This window comes from Ambystoma mexicanum, chromosome 1q (assembly GCF_040938575.1).
Source record: "Ambystoma mexicanum isolate Mex_15411 chromosome 1q, UKY_AmexF1_1, whole genome shotgun sequence".
Classification (NCBI taxonomy): Eukaryota; Metazoa; Chordata; class Amphibia; order Caudata; family Ambystomatidae; genus Ambystoma; species Ambystoma mexicanum.
In genome coordinates this window covers 247971923-247998703 of record NC_090922.1, presented here as the reverse complement: position 1 = coordinate 247998703, position 26781 = coordinate 247971923, and the positions used below count along the sequence as shown (strand labels likewise).

Genomic DNA, 26781 nt, shown 5'->3' with positions numbered 1-26781 from the left:
CCACATTTACTTTTCGGCCCACTATAGCCATCATGTAAGGTACATTCGGCCCTTTGTCAAAATCAGTTGTGCACCCCTGCACTATGTAAACAAGCAAGGTGGCATGCTCTCCCTCGCCCTCTGCAAAGAGGCGATGCAGCTGTGGTTATGTCTGATAGGGAACCGAATCTCAGTCTCAGCAGTTCACCAGGTAGGGACAGAGAACAGTTTGGCGTATACTCTGATCAGGCAGGGCACGGTATCACATGAGTGGGAAGTCTGCCACAAAGTCCTAGAGGAGGTCTTCTCACACTGTGGTACCCCATCAGTGGGCCTGTTTGCCAGAGTCCAACAGGAAGTGCAAGCAGTTTTGCTCAAGGGAATTCCCAGTGAACGGTGCGCTAGGGGACGCGTTTCTGGTGATTGGACATTCCCTCTCCATTACACCTGCCCTCCAATTCCCATAATTCCTTGGGTTCTCAGGAGGCTCAAGTGGTTCCAAGCATCCATAATCCTGATCGTGCTAGACTGGGCGAGGAGGACCTGGTACTCGTCTCTTCTGGATCTAGCCATCTGCCCACCTCTTCAGTTGCCTCGGCAGCCGGATCTCCTAACCCAGTTAGAAGGTCGGGTGCGCCACCCGAACCCAGAGTCCCTCTACCTACATGGGTGGCTCTTGAGAGGATGAGGCTTGGTGACTGGGACCTCTCTGAGTAGGTTGTGGAGGTGTTGCTGGCAGCACACAGGCCATCTATAAGATCATTGTATGCGTGCCATTGGAGAAGATTTGAGGAGTGGTGCAGGGACCGCGAGTTTGTCCCATCTCTTTCCCCACCACTATGGTGTTGGAGTTCCTTCCAGCACTGTCCTTAGCAGGCCTTCAGGTAACCACAGTCAAAGGATATTATGCGGCCTTGTTTATGTTTAAATGATCCACGGATCAAGGTTCATATTTCACGATCCCGGTGATAGCACAATTTGTGAAGGGCCTTGTAAATAAGTTTCTGCCAACTCTCTCCGTTGTCCCAGATTGGGACCTGAATCTGGTATTAACTTATCTCATGGCGGCTCCCTTTGAGCCCATCAACTGTTGTTTGTTGAGGCTTTTATCTTTGAAAACAGGCTTTCTAGTGGCTATTACATCCGCTAGACGTGTGAGTGAACTCCAAGCTTTATGCTGCAAGTCACCTTTTCTACGTTTCTTCTGGGAGAAAGTTTTGCTTAGGGTGAGACCTCATTTTCTTCCTAAGGTTGTTTCTGAATTTCACTTGTCACAATCCATTGACCTTCCAGTTTTATACCCTCCATCCCACCCTTCTAAAGAGGAGGAGCGGTTTCACCGCCTGGACCCTAAAAGGGCCCTACTTTTTTATATTGCGAGAACAGCCCAGTTCAGAAGAGTTGATCAACTCTTCGTGGCCTTTTCCTTAGCCCATAAGGGTCTGGCTATAACTAAATAAACTGTGTACTGCTGGATCATCCTTTGTATAGCCAAATGCTACCAGTCTGTAGGCAAAGAATAGCCATCAGACATCAAGGCTCACTCAACTAGGGGGGTTTCGGCATCAACCGCATTGCAAAGAGGAGTCCCTGTTAGGGATATTTGTTGGCAGCAACATGGTCATCCCCTCATACTTTCACCAAGCACTACAGTTTGGATGTTGCTTGAATGGCCGATGTGCGTTTTGGCAGGGCGGTTTTGCGAAACCTTCTGGTTTAACTAACTGCCCGCCTCCTTCATCTACTGCTGTGGGAGTCTATCAGATGAGGAATCTGTGGGAGAAAAGCAATCCATTGAAGGAGAAATTACTTACGTAATGTTCTTTCTATGGATTCTTCTCCCACAGATTCTTCATCTCCCCTCCCATCCATCCCGACACAGAAAGTCGATGGTTGGTGTACATCTTCTATTTCAAGCAATTACTTCCCACGTGCTTTTTTAAAAAAAAAGATTTTTTTAAAAATGGTTTACTGACGCTACGATCTGTGGTGTCTTTACATATTTGTAGCCTCCTTCGCAGGTGTACAGTTAATAATTCTATGGGCTTTTTAGCCCGTTTGTTATCACTCTGTTTTCCTATGCAGAGTGTGGCTCGGAAAAACGGGGGAAAATGAGGTACGAGGCATAGTGACGGAGTTTATATACGACGCATGATGTCATGTCTGGAACCGACGATCGAGTGCTGAGCAAGACGGATAGACGGATCGACAATCGTGTCGAGGTCTACTACACCCTGTGTTAAAAGTTTTTGGAAGCAGCAGGGCTGGAAGGAATATCTATCTGATGAGGAATCTGAGGGAGAAGAATCCATAGAAAGAACATTACGGTAAGTAATTACTCCTTCTCCAGTTATGCTAGGGAAGCGGTGATATGAATCACCCGATCGGTCTCCCTGGAGGAAAGCAATGTTCATGTTAACAAAATGGGGAGATTCATAATAATCTCTGGGCATCTTAATGGACACCAGATATATGTGGCCAATGCACATGCCCCAAATGTTGAAGACAAGATGCTCTTCCCAACCTTGGTGTAAAAAGATGTTATAATCTGTGCAAGGGCTACAATTTTATAGACGATACACATAAAGCTAGATCACACCTAGCTCAAGCTATGAGAGCGCAGGCATCCGCCATTAAAAAAAGAAGTGGATATATAAGGGAAACAAAATCATGAGGCAGAAGAATTCTCCTAACATTCTTCATATTACAATGTGCATACTCACATTAATTACTTAATTCCAATCTGCAGTTTCTTCATCAGATTCCTTCAACTGCAATTCTAAGAGAGTGTGATATCTGACCACCCACCGCTAAATAGCAAATTGAATTGTTTTAAAGCTAGGCCAACAATACCCCAATAACTCCTAAGAGCAGAGTCCCCTGAACGTTGGCATTTTATGAATCACTTGATTATGGCATAATGGAATACTTTTAAGAAACCGGAAGCTCGCTTCAATCTGGGACACTTTCAAGATGGCACTGTGACGTTATTGCTTCTGCAAAGGGGGTCAAATTAAGAAAACCTTACATAACCAGCTCGAACACCAAGAAGAACAAGTTACTTACCCTTGGTAACGTTCTTTTGACTGGATGTTCCTCCCACATATTCCACATCTTTGATATCTCCAATAGCCAACTTCAGCTGCTTCAGAATATTTTATTTCGGCAGAGAGCACTCTGCGTCGTTGCTGTCGACTCGATGTCCTTCGAGGGCCTCTGTCTCGAGGATGATGTCATCACAGGGATATATAGCATGCGCAGCACCCGTTGGCTTCAGTTCTGTTTTTTTCGTGTCATTCTCAAGTAGAACTACCCGCATAAATCTGGGTTTGAACGTACTAGGCTCTGAAGGAACGAAAGCTGTAATAGCATGGGAAATTCTACTGAGGGGTAAGCTGGGAGGGCGATGAGGAATAAGTGAGAGGAACATCCAATCGAAAGAACATTACCAACGGTAAGTAACTTGTTCTTCGAATGGATTGTATCCTCCCACGTATTGCTCATCTTTGATAGACTCCCAAAGCAGTGTTTGTGTTGGTGGAGGGAGTATGAATTTTCCCATCAATGGTTTCCATGAACAGAATGGAGGACAGCTTTTCCAAAGCTTCCATCCTCAATTAGGATAGAATGAAGACAGTAATGCTTAGTGAAAGTGTGCATTGTAGACCATGTAGCTGCCTCACACATATTTGTAATAGAAACACTTCTTTGCAGAGCAGAGGAAGTAGTGATGCTCCTAGTGGAATGGGCCCTCAAGCATTCCGGAGGATCCTTGACCACCAGCCAGTGGCATTCTGAAATAGCTAGAATAATCCATCTGGATAAGGACTGCTTTGTTACAGTCTGACCCAGTCTATGACCAGTATAACCTATGAATAGTTAGTCTTCCAGACAAAGTTTTGAAAACCTTGAAATATAGAAGCTCAGAGCCCTTCGTGGATCGAGCCTGTGCAACCTCTCATCCTCCTTGCCAGGATGAGGTGAAGGATAGACAGTGGGTAACATAATCTTTTGTCCTAAACAAAAGTCTGAAAGGACCTTAGGTAGAAATGAAGACTTGACCCTCAGGACGACCTTGTCCTTGTGAAATACTGTAAAGGGTGGTTTAGAGGATAATGCCTGCAACTCACTCATTCTACAGGCTGAAGTTAGTGCTACCAACAAGATGGTCTTGAATGTTAGTAAGCTTAAGGGACATGAATGGAGTGGTTCAAATGGTGCACACATAAGAGATGTTAGATTAAGGTCCCAAACGGGAACCTGAGAGGGAGATGTAGGGAACACATTAGTGAGTCCCTTCAACAAATATATCACCAAAGGTATCTTAAAAGATGAATTTTCCTCAGATGGAAAGCGCCGCCAAACAACCTTTAATGGTCTCAACCTGGAGCCCCAGATTGGCTAAGTACAGTAGAAAGGATAACATCTCTGGTGTCTTGCGTATTACAGAGTCCACATTCCTGTCTGTGCACCAGCGGCAAAATATGTTCCAAAGGCAGCGGTACAAAGACTTTGTTGATGCAAAATTCACATTATGTCATCTGGGAGGTCCCAATCCTTATACCTTAGCCGCTCATAAACCATGCATGAAGGCTGAATGCCTTGACCTCTGGATGGAGACCCCAACCTTCCTTTTGCGAGAGAAGGTCCTCTCTTTGTGGAAGACGTATTGGAGGGAAGATGGACATGTCTAGAAGGTCCGGGTACCACGTCCTCCTGGCCCAATCCGGAGCAATTAGGATCATGGATTTCCCAAACTTTTTCAACCTCCTGATCACGTGAGGAATGACGGGGACTGGAGGAAACGCGTACAGGAGTGGAAACTCCCAGTCCACTATGAACGCGTCTCCTAGAGCTCCTCTTGGGGGAAATTCCCTGGAGCAGTACAGTTTGCACTTATGGTTGACACTGGTCGCGAACAGATTCACTTGAGGGGTTCCCCAAAGGGTGAAGATCTCTTGAAGGACTTTCTGACCTAGTTCCCACTCGTGGGAGACTGTGCTCCACCTGCTCACAGCGTTTGCCGACGTGATCTCCTCCCCGGCTAGGTGAACTGTCGATAGGGAGATTCCTTCTTGGATTGCCCAGTACTAGAGCTGCTTTGTCTCTCTGCACAGTGGTAGTGACCCTACACCTCCTCTCTTGTTGAAGTAGTACATGGCCATTGTGTTGTCCGTCATTATCAGGACATTCTTTTTCCGAACAGAAGGCAGAAAAGCCTTAGGCACAAGTCTGATTGATCTCATGGTTATCAAAAAGTTCCTCCCTTCAGAATGTTGTCCTTGCAGGCTCACCACAGGAGATCCTGTGCGACCCTGCTTGGAACCTGAAGTAGGTCTGACATGTTGCCTGAGAATTGAGACCATTGTGCCCTGAGAGCCCATCGAAGGGATCTAATTCTCAGGCGAGACTCTGGCACCAGAAAAATGCAGGATGCCATGAGCAACCTCAAAAAGTGTAAGGCCAGGAGACGCTGGGCCTCTGAAACTTGGAGACCATCTGCATAGTGTCTTGAGCCCTCACCTTGGGTGCTGAGCTCTTTCCCAAGGATGTATCCAGTACAGCCCCGATAAACTGGAGCTTTTGAGATGGTGTCATATGGGACTTCTTGTAATTGAAGGAGAAGCCCAGTCTGTGAAGAGAGTGGCAGATGACGTTGAGATGATCCAGGACATGTTCGGGAGAATGTGCCCTGTTCAGCCAATCATCCAGGTTGGGATAGATGTGAATACCCCCTCTCCTGAGACTCGCTGCCACCACTGTCATCAGTTTGGTGAAAACCCTCGGGCGGAGGTCAGCCCGAATAGCAGAACTCGAAACTGAAAATGAGAACCACCAACAGCGAACCTCAGGTACTTTCTGTGCTTGAGATGGATTGGCATATGAAAATTAGCATCCTGAAGGTCCAATGACACCATCCTATCCTGGAGTTGGAGGGCCTGAAGGATGTGAGAAAGAGTGACCATCTTGAACTTGTCCTTCCTAAGGAACTTGTTCAAGTATCGCAAGTCCAAGATGGGTCTCAGTCCTCCGTCCTTCTTGGGGATTAGGAAATATGGAGAATACCATCCTTTGTTCCTCTCCGCTACAGGTACCGGCTCTATAGCACCTTTCTCTAGCAGGGTCAAAATTTCCTGCACAAGGAACGGATCTGGAACATTCAAAGAATGGCTCCCCAGGGGATGGTTCTGAGGTCTCTGAATGAAGGGGAGGCAGTAACCTTGGGCTATGGTTTCTAATGCCCAAGCATCCAAAGTAATGTCTCACCATTCTTTCAGATTCTGAGTCAGTCTGCCTCCCACAGTGGTGTTGTGACTCAAGACCTCAGAGAGGTTTTGAGGTGACTGAAGCAGTGGCTGTTAGCAAAGATGCCGCTGCTTGAGGAGACTTTGCACCTCTCCCTCGTCCACCACAAGGGAATTCTTTGTGGCCTCTTTGACCAGCCATTCCTCTCGCTCTTCCAACTGAGGAGCAGTAGCAAACAGATCTACCCCTCCAAGACTGTATACTGGGGTGAAAAGGCTGAGGCTGCCTAATAGTGGCACCCAAAGACTTGGCTGCCACCTTCGAGGTCTGCAGCTTCTCAAGGCTTTCATCAGTCTTGCTGCCAAAAAGATGAGACCCGTCAAAAGGCATGTTAAGGAGCCTAGACTGCACGTCCGGTGCAAATTCAGATTTCCTTAACTATGCAAATCTGCAAATTACGGTGCTTGACCCATGGCTCTGCTGATGCTGTCAGCAGAATCCAAACCCGACTGAAGAGACTCACACATGGCTTCCTTGCCATCCTTAACAATGGCCAAGAAACCTTCTCTTTCAGAGATTTAAAGAAATCCTTTCTTGGTAAAGGAGTCAATGTTTTCTCAGTTAAAGGCCTTGAAAGCTTCAAACATTTTGAGCCTGATGCTAGAGAAGTCGTCAATGTCTTCGATGACGACGTTTTCGACTTCGATGGCACTGGAGGTTTCAATGGCGTTGATGGCGTCAATGGCGACGATGGGGCAAATGGCGCAGCTGGTGTCGATGGTGTCAACAACCTCGACTTGTCTTTCGACTTATGACTTAAAAGCATCCCTCAATGATATCTCATTCTGTTGAGGCCTCAACGGCTCTCGATGGGGATCTGGCCTTTGTCCGGGGTTCGAGGGCACCTGAGATTTGGCTCGAGCCCTTTCTTTACCATTCGGCAGGAGGGGAGGCCTTAGTGGGACTGGATATAGCTCTCTCACGAGAGGAGTTAGTCAAGGACGTCGAAGTAGGCGATGTATGATGTGTCTTCTTCGACTTCCTCAACGACGACGAGGAATGGTTGGAGCCACTCCTTGACATGGACCTTTTTCCTTCATTCTTTGATGAGAGTTGCCTCTCACTTCATCAGAAGAAGGATCTTCGACAGGGTAGTCAATGGGGATTTCTTATGGAATCTACCTACCGCCAACTTCCCCTTACGCTCCTTCAGAGGTTTTCCGATCATTGATTGAAACTTTAAACAAGCCGAGGTCTTGTGCACCACACCGAGACGCAAGCATACTTGATGCGGATTGGTAAGCGACATCTTGGCATTGCAGTCTTGACACATTTTAAACCGAGTCTTTGGGGTAGTAGGTGTCAAAGATGAAGACATTTTTGGATATTTCTCATTGAATTTCTGAAGTGCGCCGCAGTTCTTGAAGCGTAAGCTTACTGAGAAAAATGGAACTGAAGCTAACAGGCACTGCACGTGCTATATATGCCTGTGATGACATCACCCTCGAGTCGGAGTCCCTCGAGGGACATCGAGTCGCCTGCATCGACACACAGCGCCCTCTGCCAGAAAAATAAATTCTGAAGTAGTGGAAGCTGGATATTGGAGATATCGGAGATATCAAAGATGAGGACTACTTGGGAGGACACAATCCATTCGAAGAGATAATTTGCTCACTCAATAACATTTCCAATCCAACAACAGAACAAATGTTGACACATTGAAACTTTAGATAAGCTTAAAAAATGTGAATACTGATCATTCTATATGGAACAATATGGCAACAAATACGGCGAACGTGCATTGTTGGTGGGAGTGCATGATTCTTGACACAATTACAGGAGTAAGGAGCGATTCCGATGTTCTGATCACTTATCAATTCGAAATAATGTGTTAATGGGGTACTATAAAAACAATTGTACTTCCAGCATCCACGGGTAAGCAGAGAACCAATGATGGAAATTATAGGGGGTGATTGGATACCAATACCTAAACTATCAGAAAAACAAAGCAACTCGCTGTAGAGTCCGATATCCAACAGAGATCCATTTGATGCATAATAGCAAAGTACCAGGGCCAGATGTATTTGTATTTAGGGTTTCAGATGGAGCGCGCCTAGCTCGGAAGCAAAGCAGCATTGTACATGTCATCAAGGGTAATCTATGAGGTAAGAAAGTGAGGTGCTGGGGCTTACAATATGTGGCAGGTGATGTCCCAGGCCCTGGAGTGAAATGGGATGCAGGAACGCAAGAAGCCTAGATGGCAGCAAGGATTAACTAAAGAATAAGCCAAAAATGGCCTGTCTGCTGGATTATATTTAAAATTTGAAGACATTCAAGCCCCTCAATTATTGGACATACTGTAGGCAGCAGTACATGTTGGGTAACTCATGCGATCATTGAGGGTAGAGGCCATATCAGAGTTGCTGAAAATGGAGAAGCGGTGCACATCACTTTTCTTCATTTACACAATTGTTGTTGTTCAATGCCGACTTTTATTAATCTAGCTTTATCCCGGGCAGAGGTGTATGCTCTGAGAGATGTTTCCTATGTTATACCCGAGTCAAAAGAGGCCAACGAGGATCTTGCCATTGTTCGGCTTGACTCATAAAAAGTCTTCAGTCAGTCAGTTGGGATTTCGTGTTTCAGGAGTCTACTGGTTGTGGTTTTCTGAGTCTACTTTACTATTACTTTATAAGGAACTAGCCAGAATTCATATTGCAGAGATCATAATCTCAAAGGTGGCGGATAGAGTGAGGCACCAGGTAGAGCTGCCCCCTCTCCCCTGTGCTTTCCAAATTAGTAGTAGAGAATGTGGCACATCCCCTTAGGTAGGGCTTTGAAGGCGAAAGTAACAAGAATATCATGAAATTAAAAATATAATGGCAATGAATGCTGATGACAAGCTTCTTTATATAAAAGATTCAGTGTGGTTGCTTTCTTAGATGATGGAAATAATTAAAGATTATGGAATAGGCTTAGGACTGAGGACAAAATGTGCCAAATCTTTTTCGCTGGGTCAGTCTGCGGATACAAGACTGCGGTTGGTGCTGTGGGTTTGAAAATCAGCGTTAACCAATACAGGAATCAGCAGGCATACTTCAAAGGTAATGGAGGCAAAACGCTAACCTCGCTGCACAAATAACTGGACTTGTATATTTTTCCCCAGCATCAACGATATGTAGAGTAGATTTAAGAAAGATTCCAATACTTCCACACCACCTCGTTTAGATAGACCTTCAGGTGTTCAAAGAATTAGAAAAGATGTTAGCAATACTGTATTGGGAAAAGGATCCATGAAGATGGAGGGCTGGCACAAATTCCGAAAGTTACTATCTAACAGCACAGTTGCATTTTGTGGCTCGGTGGACCAGTGACAGCATACAAACCAAACCAAACATGGTCATATGGGAAGCCAAAGCAACTCCACTGGACTGAGACTTCCTTCCCAGAAAAAATTGTCACAAAAAAAGAATATTGAGAATCCTTTTCAAATTAGGATGCAGAATCTAGGCTTGAAACTTAAAATGTGCCACTCCCTTTGCTGGGATTTCCCCAAAATTACTTCCTCGCTTTGTGAATGTAGTATCAGTAATCAGTGTTAGCACCTTGAAGGGGGGGGGGTTGCTTAATTTGCACGGATTAATATGCAGGAGACATTTTCACCCCATTTGATACTATCTGCACCCAATATAATATAGTCAAAGTGCACATCTTGTAGTTTGCTGGGATCGCTAAGGCAGCCAGGAAAAATTGGTCAGGATTCTATAATTCCCTTATAAACCTGCAGATTCAAATTTACTTTCTATAATGGTGGATCTGCGAAGGGGAGGGTGGGGAAGCCGTCACATTACTCTGCAGATCATTATATTTAGATACTGCACACGGTTAAATATTAGAGAAGCCTGGGAGGTCCACCATAGATTGCATTCAGGTGTATAGTGGGAACGCATCTGTTTACACACCAACAAAATATTCAGAAATGCCTGATCAAAGCAATGTAACCTACTGCATGTTATAAAGAACTGAATGGATCTATCTCTGTTCCTCAAATGTCATAGAAGCAAAATTCATATTTGTTCTTTTTTCCCCTAATTTGGACCTGCGCTAAGGTAGAAGTGTTCTGCAAACAAGTAACTACATCATTGGAGAGATTAACTGGCAATATTGCTCTAAAACACAGCAAAATGTGCTTTCTAGGATTAACGCCCATGAAATGGTAGGAGAAATTGACTTACAATTGTATGCATTATGGGCTGAGCTATAGCAAAGCAACTTCTAAATGTGAAATTGATGGCACTGATGATTCCCTCCATGGTGGCTCTGTCCTCATGTTTCACTGCTTGGGCATCTGCTGAATAGGAAGAATGATGGAATTTGCAAAATGATGGGAGACAAAAGGGCGCCTAGAGCAGTGAAGGTGGGTACCACCCTTAATATTTCAAAAAGACTTTTGTGACAAAAAGATTTGTTCAAACAAGGTCAAATGGAGTTCTAAGGAGCACTGCTGCAAGACCCTGGGCACTAGGGCAATTAATGCAGAATTATATATCCTAGAACCTAAGTACTAGGAAAATGTGTGTTCAACATGGATGCTCTACGAGCTTAGTACAACTTTACCATCTGTTTACATAATTCAAGAGAACAACAGTGGTACAATAAAAAAAACATTCCATGGTAAAAACATGGACAGAAGTTTAATTTTCTCGACTGAGGAGTACAGTACTGATATGACAGTGTGTGCCTATGCATTTTGGACCGAGTTTGTCTCCAGGGGAACCTATATAACTGTCAGCATCTTCAAATAATCTGTGCCACTGTGAGCCTTCCAAGAGAAAGAAAATGGCTCAACCTCCAAGATGTAAGCATGTGTCAGTAAAAAAGGATTGGATGAAAAGCTGGTTACAGCTGAATCTTCAGGAAATCAATACATGTTCTTTCAAATAGACAACTTTTTTCATTGTTTGGTGACATTTATGTGGTTTTCTTTCAGTTGCTAGAGGTATCCTTTCATGACTTTATAAGTATGTATGATTTTTTGACATTTTTTAAATGCAAATATTTTGGGGGGAAAACTTACTATAGCTTTCCACTGACCCAGTCATTGACTCTCTGCTTAGAGCAGAACACCTACCATCTACTAGCCCAAAACCTGATTGTAAAATGTATAATCGACAAGCAATCAAGTGGTCAAGCTTTTCTGCTTGACAGGGTTATGCATATAACTAACAGAGGTTGAAAGCATATTGTTTTATACACAGATCGATCGATGAAAATATATCCCTACAAAATGTATGAAACTGAAAAGGAAACTTTCTTTACAAAGAGAAAAAGGCTTTTCCAAAATGGCTTCACAACATATTAAGCAGAAACAGGAAAGAATCCTTGAGCCGTACTACCTTTTGGTGGATGTTGGAAATGTACAAACCAAAATGCAATTTAATGCAGTACAGCACATCATTCCTATATAATCCATGGGGAAAATGGACATAAGTCTCTGTCCCTACTGTAATGAGGCCACTCACTCTGGGGAAGACTCTGGCGTTAGACTCGACATTTCCTCTGGCGTCGGAACTGAAAAGAGAGAAATGGAAGTCAGCAGTGTCCAAATGTGTATAATAAAGCTTAATTTTACGTGTGAGCTTCCCAAATCCTTGCTTGTGCTTTGTAGTTCACCATTTATTTATGTTGAGATAGCTGAGACAAAAGAACAGCCCCAAATGATCAGATTTTAGTTACAGATAAGTTTCTTGTGTGTTAATACCTATATGTATTATATCTATTTTGCATGCCCGTGCACACACACATTACATCAGAGTGAAATTGACTATGCAGTTTTGGTTATACTAGTGGATCGTGGATATCTTTGGCCTCCATGTCCAATTTGCACAGAACATTCCCTAAAATGTATGCAGCATCTTTGGATGCAGTGCCCGAGTGGAGAACATAAAAGAACCCAATACAAACATACATAAAAAATGCACTAATGTTCACTACCCACAATACACAAGTACCAAAAGCACAAAATAAACTGATCATAGACAACATGTTCAGAACATGCTAACGGAAAGATAACTTGGGAATATGCAAAGATATTATATATAATGTGCCTAGAATATGAAGAAGCACAATCTGCACATATAACACCTGCATATTGAAAATTAACAAACAATATGCTATGCGGGTGCACACTCTGCAGTGATACACATATAGTACACTTAGAATGAATATTACCTCACAAGCAACCCGATCAAAAATGAGTAAGCAAACAACTCACAGAAACTATGCACGAAAGAAAAGATAGTGAAATTCACACATATGTGGAAGACGGATGGAATTTGTTTAACAATGATACACTGAAACAATAGACACAGAATGTAAGTCGCCACAAAGAACAAACAAGGAATATGCAGATGGAGAAGCAACACTCAATACACATATACATAAAATGCTGTTAATACAACCCAGACATATACATGCGACCATACAAGCACCCACAGTAAAAAGACTAAGTACACTTCTGGGCAAACACAGACACATCTTCAGACATTCTCAGGAACACGCACAGACAGATTAGCACAGTTAAACAAAAAAAATCATTTGGGGAAAAGATCTTTTTTAAAAGGCTTAAGGATACTGTGTAAAAAAAGTAAAGTCTAAAAATGACAAACATTCCAACATTAAAATTACTACAGAAACTCATCGCAAATCACATATTTCCCAAACATAAACACACCCTTGCACCAAAAATTAAACTTGAACTCATAAAGCACAATTTCCCAAACCTCACTTTAAATATTAGATAGATTACATCAATACTATAGTTAAAGTGAGTCTTGTGAAGCAGACTTGTGCATTTTAATGATTCATTTGTAGTGTGATGGAGTATTTTTATGTTTTAGAAATATTGGATTCATACTCAGTTTTTATAGTGAGCTTAAAGCTGACACTTTTACTGACTTTACTTTTTAATAGGTAATCATCTTTAAATCGTTTAAAAAGATTTTTTTTCACTGGATGGATAGGTCAGAATATGGTGCTCTATAAGAATATCCAAATCTATAGCAATCAAAGCAAATAAGATACCTATAACTATAATCAGAGAATATTCTAAAATGGAACAGAGAAAAAGATAAAGAGGGCGAAATGCCATTTGTGCATGTGCTCTGTACCAATGTACCTCCACAGATCTTTTCAGTGGTGTGTTTACAACCATTTGTAAACGCACTGCAGAGACTTTGTAATTAACCATTACACAACAGACAGCGAAACATTAAACGCAAGGCTTACGGTTCCAAAGTCATGACTACATCTGCATTATTTTGCTAATTACAGAGTAATTTGTTATTGTCTCTTGTAATAATTATAGATGCAAAACTCTAATCATTGTCTACATATAGTAATTATTTAAAGAAGTTGCAGCTAGCTATAAAAAAGCATTAGAGATGCAAATTAATTTAGCATTCACACAACCTTCTTTTATCTTATGCTGTGCTGTGCTTTCCCAAATGCAGTACTATTTTGCAAGTCACACCATTTTTTCTAAAATGAAAGGTGCAAAACCTTTTTTATACATTTGTTTTTATAGCGCCGGTCACTCGCAAGCATCAGAGTGCTAACATATAGACAGTTGGTACAAAACACGTAATCACGGGACAATTTGCTCAAATATGTGGTTGGGTTTTTGTCTGGTACGTAGTTGTTTATTTGAAGAGGTGGGTCTTGAGTCTTTTATCCGAAAGCTTGTGTAATTCTTTTCTAACCTGATCGGGAGGGGAAGATTGTTTCACATCCTGACGGCCTTAGTGTGGAATGCTTTGCCCAAATCATTTGCTTTCTTAACCCTGGTTATCTTAATTAGGCTTTTAGGTTCCAACCTGAGCGTGTGGCTTGGCACATTGAAAACATTTGAATTCTTCTTACTTCTGTGGCATTTTAAAATATGCTCAGTGTATCACTTTGTGATCTTTTGATATTATGGGTGCCTTCTGGTCGACCAAGTACCATTCCCCTTTAAGAGAATTGGCATAAAGTAGAATCTACAGCTGACAGTAGGTTTGGATTAGCAGCCTGAGCTATTGCACCATCTGAAGAGATTTCCCACAATGAGTTATAGAAGCATTAAAAACGAGGTCCATCAACAAAGGGTGCGTGGTGTGAAGGCATCATGAGGTAAACACAGACAACTGAAAAAAGTGGCTGCTAAAAACTTTTATTAAAACAAAAAGAGGTATGGAAAAATGTCTAACTTGCCCTTTGCTAATGTGGGATTTCCCTACCTAAATGAAACTGATAGTCTGTGTCAGGAAGTCCAAAGCAAATGTCTGTCTGTGTCCAAAACCTATACTTGCCCTCACATATAATTGTATACAATGTGTAGTGATGTCAGCATCAAAATGAGAAGCATTCAAATAAAAGTTCCGAGCTTTTTCCAGCTCTTGGTTGGAAAAAGGGGGTTTCCCTTCCGCGAGGCTCAAGATAGTTCACATTACAACAGAGGAGTTCCCTTCCCCAAGCTTTCAAGTCTCTCAACTTTTGAAAAGAACACAATTCCTTGGGATACTTCCCAACTCTTCTGACTTGGTTACCTTTCACCAATTTCGTAGAGTTCAGTTCCTTACTTTCAGATCACACAAGTGTTCCTCTATATTCAGTCACAAGCCTATGGGTGATTTAAGGGGCTTTTCCTTAGGTGGATATTCTGTGTCTAGGCACAGGTGTCGGACCACACAGTCCACCCATTACAGGACACGCAACCAACACACCTTATTTGCTTCTTCCATATAGGCACGTTGCCACTGTTTCAGCTTCACAGTGGTGCTTGACTTATTCTCAGTTCACATCCTCTAGATGCTTTATCACTGCTTGTTTTGCCACCATTCACTTGTTGCACTTTAACATATTCTCATGGCTCTTGTCAATGCTTGCTCTCTCATGTTACACAGTTCCTTATATTTTTATGAGACTTGCCAATGCTTGTTCTCTCAGGTTGCACAGTTTCTTTTTTATCAGGAATTTGCATATAACTGCTTTCTTTCAGATCAGTATTCAGCCACACTTTCTTTCAGATCGGTATTCAAAAAGGCTTCCATTCAATGAAATCACTTTGCAGAAACCAAACACAAAATTCCCAGTACACTCTCCTGCTGGGAACTTGTACACTTGTTCAATGGCATAGTCACAAGTTCACAAATTACAGTTTTCTCTGGCCCTATCTTTGCCTTTCACCCTGGAATTTTGCTCAGCTCCAGGTTAGCCTTTCTTTCATCTCTTTTACTGTTCGGTATTCATCAAACCTCTCACATGGCTTTCTTAGCAGTTTCATGTCATTGTGATTATCAAAAGTAGTTAGCAATTTGACTGAGTTCAAACTCAACCGGCATTCATATTGCCCAAACGGTCTCTCGCTCACTCGCGAGCGAGACCTACAGCACCCATGCGGTCTACACCTCAGCATCCCTGAGTAAGGCCATTTATACCGTCCCTTTGGCTTCAGGTGTAGGCAATCTTCATTTATTAAATAACAATTTTGGTACTCATCATCCATCTTCCTCGTCCCAGTACCAGAGTGGTGTCTGTGTATGTAAGAGTCAATAATGAGGGGATGTATAGCTCTGGTTTGTCTCTTCCTCGTCCCAGTACCTGACTGGTGTTTACTGGGAAAGGATTTATTATAAAGCTAGGGAAGGTAATAACCTGCAAAGGCCTGGGGGATATGGGCTCATTAGAAAAGGGAAATGGGGGATACCGTGTCACATCCAAGGAGCCCTCATCCGCACTCCCCAAGTCTCCTTCACCGAGGTGATCATCCCTCGCATATCCACTGCCAGGGTCAGGATCCGTTAATGATTGCTTTTCTTTGGGCCCCATGGGAAGAGGATATATTGGGGAAAGAAGTGAGGGCACCCTGAGATTTCTCACAGTGAAAATTCCTGCAAAGATCCCTCCTGTCAAAGAGAGAATTGAAAGCAAACTGGATGTACCCTTTTAAGCTTGGGTTCTTCACTCAAGATCTGATGGAGAGTCTTCCAGTGAGCATGCTGGGTGAGGAAGGATAAGAAATCAAGGCTACCCTCTTACTTTTGGGGGGGATTCCTTCAAAGGGAGAAATCTGTGCTGGAACTAACCTAAAGCTACAGTCTGAAGAGGTCTTTTTTGTCGAGAGGTTAATGATAGAGAGGGCAGGGAGTCTGAGACATCTCTTGGCATTTTAAAGCTATCAGACGGATTTCGGCTAAGGTTGAGTTTCACTTGACAGCAGACATGCCAGGAAATCAATGGCTTTAGAGGTGTAACGGTGGGGGTTTCTGGTTGGTATCTATGGTATGGCAAACATTTGCTGAATGGCGACTTTCCTGAATGCATTTTCGATTAATTTCTTTACCTCTTTTTTTACCACAGATTGTAAGTATGGGTAAAGTACATAGAGGAGGTGGTGGGGGATGGAAGAGGAGGTTGTGGGGATCTCCCCCCACTTTCTGTTGAAAGAAAAGGAGGTAAAAATAACTGAACAACTCGGCAGAGATACCATTCGGCCTACCAAAGTCTCCTAGAGCCAGCATCTATTACTACTGTGACTCTAAGAATCTCCAAATCTTGTGTAAGCTAGTATTATAAGGATATTCTGAACACAAGAACCACTTGGAAAAGGGTAAGAAATTGTGGCTGTTGAAGGTGATGGAGTGTGCAGAACGGGATGTACTGGGAAACAAGAAACAAGCCTATGGTGGAGTGGTGACTTGAGGATATCTCCAACTCAGTGGCATTTCGATAAGGTGGCATTTACATCAGGATGTGAACTGGTTGACTACCATGCAAAATGGAAAGAGTTTGTGAAAATGTACAAAGGAATGCATGACCGCGATTGAGAAAGATTGATTAGTATATAATCCCCCCACCCCCGCACTGACTGGGTGAAAAAACACTGCCCTTTACCCTATTGCTTTTCGTCAAACTCCTGTTGCCCACACAGAGATTCAGCTGAGAAGGGAGACACTTTTGCTAATTGGTTGATGGTGACATCATCAGAACATTTACTTCTTTCCAATGCCAACAAAACATTTTTGATGCAAAAAAATACATAAAAACCAGTACAATCGAAGCAAATAAACATGTTAGTATAGAAGAGAACATTCTAAAATGGAAGTATGAAATAGGAAAAGAGAGTAAAATGCAAAAGAAATGGACGCTCTGTATCAATGACCTTACCTTGCAATTTCCGACGATGGAAGCGTGGCGATCCCAAAAAGCTGTTCTTGATAGAGTTGAGTCTCGTCTTCCAGGCCACTCCGCCGACTCCTGGACTGGAGGGTGGTGTACCGCTGGGCGTCCCCGTCGGGCTGTCTTTGGGCGTGTGAACTGGGGTTCCCAGCGGGGTAGGGAGGGGACTACCTCGGGGAGAAGGGTGGGGGGTCACCTGCGTCAAAGGGACAGATTTGGTGGTGGTTTTAGTACCAGGGAAGAAACGAGCAGGAAGTGAGGTAGGGAAGAAGGGTGGGGACAGAGGGGAGCGATGAGGTGGAGATGAGGAGTCATGCGGCGGGGAGGAGGAGGCCAAGGCCATGGGTAAGGGGTTGGACTTTATGGTGTGCAGGGGCTTCTCTCCCAGGCTGGTCTTAGCCGGCAGCGTCTGGGTCTTCGGGTCTGGCTGGCGGTGCACAGCTTTGGACTGCCAGATGGCTCGGGCGTCCTCCCCATCGGCGGCATCCAGCGGCGAAGGGGAGAAAGTGAAAACGGGACTCTGGCAAGGAGGGACAGAAAATTGCCCAGTGGGCATTGATGTCTTGACAATGAGATGGAATAATGTGGCATGACATGGTTTTGTTAACAATAATGCAGCAATACGCAGCACTCATGAGACACATGCCCGGCCCACCCGCCTCTATAGCCATCTCCAATAGCATGCTGCAGCATGATAATTTGGGTCAAACAGAGCTGGGGCTCGGATTTTTTAACCCAATGCCTCTGCCCACCCAGCCACCATGGAGTGTCGTTCTATATTGGAGATTAGGTTATGGATGACGCTCAGAGTCTCCATCCTGACCTGTTATTGACTCTGCCAAGCTCTACATTGCTTTTGGCAGAAAGCATGCCATATGACTAGATCGTCTCAGTCTTTCTAGCTTATCAGAACAGCCTTCCAAAGAAAACACCTGATTTCCCACCAGGCCGGAGCACATCAGCCAGGGATCCCTTTCGAAGATGACTATGCTTTCCAGTATCCCCCAAGGAAGCAATGTAGAGCTAATAAAACCAACAAAGAGTGGAAGACCCATAAATGAAATAATTGGGATAGAAATAGTACTGAGCAAGGTGAAATCTAAAAACTAAGAGCTAAAGGGAAAATGGGAAGAACGGATGGAGCAATTTGTTTTTATTTGCCATGAGTCAATGATCCTATGGCAGAAAGTGAATGCCTTTACTAGCATAACTGGTAATATTTCAACTACCATTATGGGATATTTTAAAACACCCTTTTTAAGGAATTCTGGAATCTGCTCTCCTTGCATACCCTTACGTACACTTTGATCAAATGTTTCCAACAGTTAATCATATCTTAGAAGTAGTGGTAATAAGATGATTACATTACAAATGGTTTATGATTGTTACTCCCATTGGTAAATTGGCATGGGATGGCATCACAGTGTAACAACTACTAATGTGAAGATTTGAGAATACGGATGTACATCTTGACACAATGCAACATAAGGAAGGGCACAGATGTGACATTTTAAGGGACGGCCTTAGCTGCAGCTTGACCCAATGGATTGAGCAAATATGGCCAGAGTGTGTGTAATGAAGCGATAAAGAGAAGGTGTCCGGCAAATACTTACCCTGGGACTGCTGAGAGGGCTAGAGGACAGGCCAGTGGAGGCACCGCTTACAGACCGTGACCTGCAGGTAAAGAAAAGTTGTTACGTAAATAGTACAGCAAAAACTGAACATTACATTTACTGCATGCAACTCAATGCAAAGCTACCATACAAAAGAAATATTTGGAGCAACCAGGGATCAAATCCAGAGTACGGATCAAATTTTGTTTTGCTGTAATTTAGCTTCTCTATACATTTAATACAATACTTGGAATGCATTTCTTTAAAAAGCTGTTTAAAAATATGTGAACTGTCAAGCAACTCTACAAACTTTAATTCTTAGCATTTTTCCAAATATACTCTGTACATTCATAGGTTCAGTAACTGAAATCTTGGGAATTTTATGGTTTTTGAGTGAATTTGAGTTTGCTGTAAAACATCATTGCAATTCCCAAAATGTGGGTTAAAAAACATACAATTGATTAAAACTATTCAAGAATGTGTCTTTATTTGAAATGAGCCATCACTACATAGGCAGTGCTGCGAGAAATTGTGTCAGGGAATGGCAGAAGGTACTGAGAATTTGGTAGAGGGAAGAGAAGGGGATTGTTGGGAAGGCAGTAATTACAAATGAGCCAAGAGGGGGTAGGTAGGACTCTGTACTAATCACAAAGTGTGAATAGAAGGGAGAAGGTGGCCTGGAAATGGGATTTGGGCAGGGGAATAATCTCCCTTTTTGGAGTCCTGGTCAGGGAGGCAGGCTGGGGCTCGGTGTTAAAATAGTATAGGGTATATGACCCCTACCACAATTTAACTAATAAGGATGATGTATATTTCAAATTATTAAATTTAACAAAATACAGTTTACAGTGGTTTAAATGCATGTCCAAACAAATTACTTTTAAACAATTCCTCCAAAAAATGCTTTTTCAAGAAACATTTCAGTTAGTTGACCTAGGTGAGTGAAGTCAAGAGGCAGAGTCCACCTTGGCACGACATTCTTGCACAAGCTGGTTGACCTTTTGTAAAATCGAAGAAAAGTAAAAAGTATGGTTGTGCAGAATATATCACATGTCAAACATTAACCAGGTCAGGAGAGAGATTCTAAAATCTATTTAAGAGGAGGTACTGAAGCTCATTCTACATGGTTTATTAAATAACTTCTGAAACCATCTTAAATTTCTTCTAGGATGTTCTCAAAGTGTGTTCTAAGGGGTCCCTTCTATACATTCAAGATCACTGAAAGGCACTCAGAGATTTTCAGAAAACTGCTATAGAGAATTTCTGAAACACAACCGAGATTTTGCCTAAAACACATTCTTGTGTTTTTTTTTTAGGTTTTCTAAATCGCCTTTCGGATTGGTTTTAAAACTCAATTTAAACGGATTCTGAAACACATCCGTGAGCATTTCGGATACCCATTCCAGTGATGTTTTGACACTAACTCTAGAGGTTTATGAAACTCATGTCAGGCCACCGGGAATCAACAGGCAAACAAACTCAAATGTGAAGTGTACAAACTAGTTTATTTAGACGTGTGTACAGGTTGGGGCCAAAATTGCAAACAGGGTAGCGTGGTAAAACAGACATAGGAGGCAGACAAGAAGACATGTTTTCAAGGGTCTCAAGTTTATTAATGTAAAGAAAAATGCCTTGGCTATCCCTACCTCTATGATGAGGATGATTTCTTGTGGTAGAAAATAACAAAAAGGGTGTTTGCAGGATGCTTTACACAAATAAACCTTGTCCTCTGTCCAAACCCTTGCTACCCTATGAACTAGCCCTGCCACTAATAAAATCATAACTTAACCTAGAGAATTGCTCTGGCTGCCCCTTTTTCTTTGAATTGTGCTCGCTGGTAGGTGACACCCTCCCAAATGTATCTCAAGTTCTTCCTTTGATCTTCCACACCCCTACCTGCTCGTACAGTTTGATCAAGGTTTTTTTTGAGTTTCTCTACAAAAGGGACCTCCAGACCCCCTCAGTTTAGTGACTACTGTACTCCTAGTCCATAGTCCCCTTTCCTTCATACTTTATGGATGTCCCCACAAGGGGACGGGATAGGAGCCTTTTGCACCACAAAATATACACTTCCAGTTTAAATTTTAATTTCGGTGTGCAAAGGCATGAGGATAGGCGTGACCGGGCACGCTAAGCTCGCCCCAAATATCAGTCCCCTAAAACACTTATCGGGAATGACTGCTCTAACTACAACTTTTTTAATAAGGGGAATGTGGGTAGGACATATGGAGGAAAGGGGACTATGGACTAGGAGTCACTACGGTGGGCAACTTTTTCTTAGTCCTACGTCCAGTACTCTTTCCTACATACTGTGTGGGTGATTCCAATGCAACATCATTTTAAGGGAAGTGTACTGAGTAGTTTCAAGCAAACACATTTCTGAGTACTGCCTGGCCAAATGCTACATCTTTGCATGAACTGACATCCAGAAAGTAATGATGACAGAAAGCCAATGGCGCTGCCCACGTCAGTGCTTTGCGGATTACATTGCATGCTACATGCCACTGAAAAGTGACTGCAGTTGCTTTTGCTCTTGCTAGATGTGCTCCAATACCTTCAGGAGGTGTCTTGCTGTGCACTATGCAGGCTTCTGCTATGCATGATACCATCCATCTAGCGATCAATGCTTAGGAGCTTGCTTGCCAGACAAAGTCCCGCCATAGGTCACAAAGATTGCCTCTGACTTTCTGAAAGATTTCGATCTGCTTAAATAGATTTGTATAGCTTGTTTGATGTCTAGACAGTGCAATACCCTGTCAGATTGTGACTGCTGGTCAGGAAAGAATGCGGGTAATACAGTCTCTTGGTTTATGTGAAATTCAGATACAACCTTAGATAGAAAGGTTGGGTGAGTGCGTGAAAACACTTTGCCCTTGTGGGACGTCGTGTATGGCTCAGACACTGCTAGTGCTTGAATTTCACTAACATTTATTGCTGATGTTTATGCCACTAATAGAACAGAGTAACAACTGCAATGTCTATCGAGGCCATAGGCTTCAATGGTTTATGGGCTAGATCTGCTTAAACAACATTGTGATCCCAGGAGGGGCGAGGCCTTCTGACTGGTGGAAATAATCTAGGCAAACCTTCCAGGTGTTTTATAATGACAGGATAAACTGAAGAAACAATATTCTGCTCTGAGTACCTATATACTGCTATGGCAGCTAGATATGTCCTACATGAGCTGTGAGAAACCATAAGGTGTCTCACCTACTAGTACTCAGGCATCTGTCATCCAGGTGGCCAGGAAACAGACATCACTTTTGGATCCAATTTGTGGGGGTGGACCAGTGCGGGAGGATCACCTGGATGGGGGCTTTTCTGGTAACACCTTTACCCCATCCTGCCATGTAGGATATTTAGGAACTCAACCCCTGCCCTCTTTTACAACACAAACACTTTCTCACAGACAGCCCGCTATGAGAGAAAATGGACTAACACCCGAGACGTTTACCTGACGTGTCCCAATACAATGCGCAGGCAAGGTCAGGCAATTACTGACCATCACACACACCTGACTTCCATTACACTTCACTACACAGATAAAAGGTGGAGCACAAAAGCACACTGAGTGAGGTAAAGCACACGAGGAAACAGCAGTTCCAAGATGGCAGTTTAACAAGAGGAGAAAGACGGCGAAACAGATGGGGATCGCAAGGAGGGAAGTTCCCTTGACCTTTTTGACAAGGAACCGTTACTTTCACAAGGCCTCATGAGTAGAAAGCGTAAGACCAGGAAACAAGGCTGAGGAATCCTGTATTGTGTGTCGGAGGTACCCGGGGACCTCCTGCTTCGATAATCAAGGCAGAGAGAATCACCAGCTGCCGTGGTACTGTCCTTGGCTCCAACAACAATGCAGCATCAGTGAAATCAACACAGCCAGTTAGTTGGGGAGATCAATACAAGCCTCTCTGTGTTGAAGCCAAGGTTACAAGCAGCAACATTGTATGACGAGAGCTGGAACGAACATTGTATGAAAAGCGTGTGATAATCAACACGAATAAAGTTGAACTGTAGATGAGTGATTGAACTTTGAAACCAAGGTAAGATACCTTTGGCGGAGTGGTCCGGCACCGCGTGTGCTCATTCGAAGGATATGCAGTCTTTATAACGAATGAAAAAATTATGACAGTGTTTTCAATATTTTCATTATTTTAATTAAATGCACTATCCAAACTTTCCCCAAATATTCTAGGACTGTAGTATATATATATATAATTACACCAGTGCTAAAATATGTTGGGGACGGTGTTTGGTGCATTTAAATTAAATAATGAAAATATCTGTTGTTATTTTTTCATTCGTTATAAACACTTGGAACCCATTTGAAGGTCGCTGTAAGGTATCCAGCTGAGAAGTGGCAAAAGTGAAAGAGAGGTAAAGAGTTATGAATCAAAGTGGTACTGCGATGGGTCAAGCTAAATCCTGTGCACAATCGAAAGTTTTCAATGTTGATATAGTAAAGTATGGCAAAATAGATAAAGTTGGTCCGAGCCCAGCAGAGAGAGATCAAGTGAAAGCTTTGTGTTAAAACAAGTTTGTGTCAAAGTGGATCTGAGCCCGGCGGAGGGGAATCTGAGTTAATAGTGAAAACCCTAAGAAACTTGTGTAAATGCGAAATACTAAAAGGAAGGGAACTGTATTGTTTGTTTGTTGCATCAGGCCCTCTGAAAGAAGAGACTTTGAATGGCAAAGAGACTTTAGCACAGAAGGCCATCATGCTGAAGTTTTTAACTGCACCCTCGAGCTAGAGAAGCTAGAGACTGGACTAAGCTCGAGTGTGCCACCATGTGCTGTGATGAAAACATGAGGAAGGGAAGACAAAGGCTTGAAAATACTGACATATCATTTCTTGAACACTTTTCTTTTGCATAAGATTGTTTCCCACACTATTTGTATTTAGAGGTAAGGATTGGCAATTGTTTATTTTTGACAAGACACCACCAAGACCGCGTTATTATTTTTTGATGGTCGTAGGTTGCTCCCATCTTCAGATTTAGGATTAGATATGCGTTTTTCAAACCCAATTGAAGTTCAATAAACACCCTTGAACTGTGGTCACTTGTGTCTGTATTACTGTTGATACTATGCCTTCCTTACAGTACCTACCTGTACATCTGAAAGCGCTAAATAAGCAGAAAATTGTAAGACATTATCCACCGTACAATTTAGGGGGGTCAATAGCATTCTGTTGAGACCAGTGACAAAACCTTGTCCGCTTGCTCCTATACTGGGACCTAGTGTAGTCCTTTCTAGCTTTCTGAATAATACCAATATTCTCCTCAGTTGGCCTTAGATGTGCTAACATTAGCTTTTCAGGCAGCAAGCTGCTATGGTCATCGCCTATGGGTTCGGGTAAAGCACTGTGCCTCCTTGTTGGGACAGCATCCAATTGGATACTACCAGTCAGAGAGGCCCCTGATGAGCCAGCCTCGTGAAGTCTGAGTACCATGCTCTGGATGGCCACAGTGGGGCTATTAGAATTAATTTGCAATTATTGGCTATTCTGAATTTGTTGATGACTTTCTGCATGAGCGCGGTTGGAGGGAATGCATAACAGGTCATCTACAACCAGTCTATTTGAAAGGCATCTCCCTCTGAACTCTCTACTTGCCCCTCCCAAGATGAAACCTGTTGCATTTGGTTTGGCTACTCGTCGCAAAGAGGTCTAGGTCTGGGTGCTGCCACAGTACAACTCTTAAAGAATGGAGTTCACCATCTCCCACTCGTAGGAACTCTAAGGGCCTCATTACGACTTTGGAGGCAGCCATGCCCTTAATAAGGCTATCCTGGCCTTTTCCAAGTGTTCTTTAGCATCCTTGTGGCCGTTCACCAATTTTTCAATCCAGGAATCAACTGCAGGTACCGGGGGTAGGATGTGCCAAAATTGATGGTAAAACCGAAGGATGGAATCCTTGACTGCAGAAAAAATGACTTGCCTTGATGGCCGAATGATCTGAATTGTTGTAAGCGAATTCAGCTACCGGAATCAATAGTGACCAATCATCCTGGACCTTGCTAGAAAAACAGCGGAGATATTGCTCTAAAGTCTGGTTGGTTCTTTCTGTGATCCCGTTGGTTTGAGGATGATATCCTGAAGACAATGCTCGCTGAATACCTAGTATTTGAAAGAGGTGTTTCCAGAACTGGGATATGTACTGGGGACCTCTATCGGAGATGGTCTTGGATGGTAATCCATGAAGTCTGAATATGTGTTCAATAAATATCCCGGCAAGTTCAAGTGAAGAGGACAATTTGAACAGTGGTGTGAAATGAGCGTATAAGTAAACAAGTCATTTGTAACCATTATGGCTGTATATACCCAGGATGGTGGTAATTCTACAATAAAATCTGTAGCGATGAACTCCCAAGGAGTTGTTGGTAATGTAAGTTGATGCAGAAGACCGGCAAGTTTTCTATTGTCGTGTTTGTTTTGATTGCACACAGCACAGGATTGAATGTAGGCCTTTATGTCAGTGATCATTCTTGGCCACCAAAATTGTCTCTGTATGAGCTGAAGGGTAGTAGTGATGCCTCGATGTCCTGAATGAAAGGTATCATGACAGAGATTCATGACTTTACTTCTCAGTCCTTGTGTAGGGATGACCAGTCGTTGATCCTTGAAGAGATAACCATACTTAGTATTCAAGTTCCAATGATTATTCTGGGTGTATTCCTTCCAGAGATCTGAGGAAGGGGTATGGGCATCGATGTCTTCCAGGAGGCAATTAGCTTGAGCCACAAACACAGTTTTTGGAAACATCTTGGGAAATGCCCTGACCTCCACAGATTCGTAGTCAGGGCGTCTGGACAAGGCGTCAGCAACAATGTTATTGATTCCGGGAAGGTGGTTGATCTGAAACTGGTACTGCACAAAAAAGAAGGCCCAACGGGCCTGGTGACTGTTTCTGCACTCCAGGGATTGTAATACTTGTAAATTCCAATGATCTGTTTGTACTTGCACTGGATATTTAGCTCCCAGGAGTAAATGACGCCAATCAGTGAATGCTTGTCGGATGGCCAAAAGCTCTTTCTCCAGGACCGAGTAATGACATTCACTTGGGGTCAAAGTACGGGATAGATAGGCAATTGGATGTTCCATCTTGTCCTCAAATTCTTGTTTTAGGACTGCCCCAATAGCATAGTGAGAAGCATCGGTTTCCACCAGGAAGATTCGATCTATGTCGGGTTGGGCTAGGAGAGGACCTTCAGTGAACTTTCTTTTTAGATGTTGGAAGGCCTTCTCTTGTTCTGTAGACCAAACAAACAGTGTATCCTTCTTTAAAAGAGCCATGATGGGTTGTACAATTGCAGAAAATGTAGGAATTAATTTTCTGTAAAAGTTTGCAAGTCCCAAGAAGGATTGTATTTGCTTCACAGTGGTAGGCGCTGGCCACGAGAGTATGGAATCTATCTTGCCAGGGTCTATTCCAATTCCTTTAGGACTGAGCACAAAACCCAGGTAGTGAACGGTTTGAGTATGGAATAAACATTTTTCAGGTTTGGCCAGGAGTTTGTTTTCTCGTAATCGCTGTAGAACTGCCTTAACATGCTCTTCATGAATCTGAGGGTCTTTAGAATAAATCAATATGTCATCCAGGTATACGATAACAAAAAGAAACAACATATCCGAGAACACTCTGTCCATGAATCGTTGGAATACCGCAGGAGCGTTGGCCAAACTGAAGGGCGTGACCAAATACTCGAAGTGGCTGAAGGGAGTTCT

The 26781-nt window shown here is 43.0% G+C and overlaps 1 protein-coding gene across 4 annotated transcripts in view; it reads right to left on the bottom strand.

Annotated features, from left to right (window-relative positions):
* The window catches only part of LOC138527139 (serine/threonine-protein kinase BRSK2-like), a 743148-nt gene that overhangs the window by 77036 nt on the left and 639331 nt on the right, over positions 1-26781 (bottom strand). For 3 of the 4 annotated variants that reach the window (XM_069638239.1, XM_069638249.1, XM_069638255.1), the window contains 3 exons: positions 19056-19116; positions 17431-17962; positions 11748-11796 (listed from right to left, as the gene is read on the bottom strand). In XM_069638239.1, the coding sequence (XP_069494340.1) occupies positions 11748-11796; positions 17431-17962; positions 19056-19116 (642 nt within the window). The remainder of the gene's footprint in view (positions 1-11747; positions 11797-17430; positions 17963-19055; positions 19117-26781) is intronic. The other variant, XM_069638257.1, reaches the window with a different exon arrangement.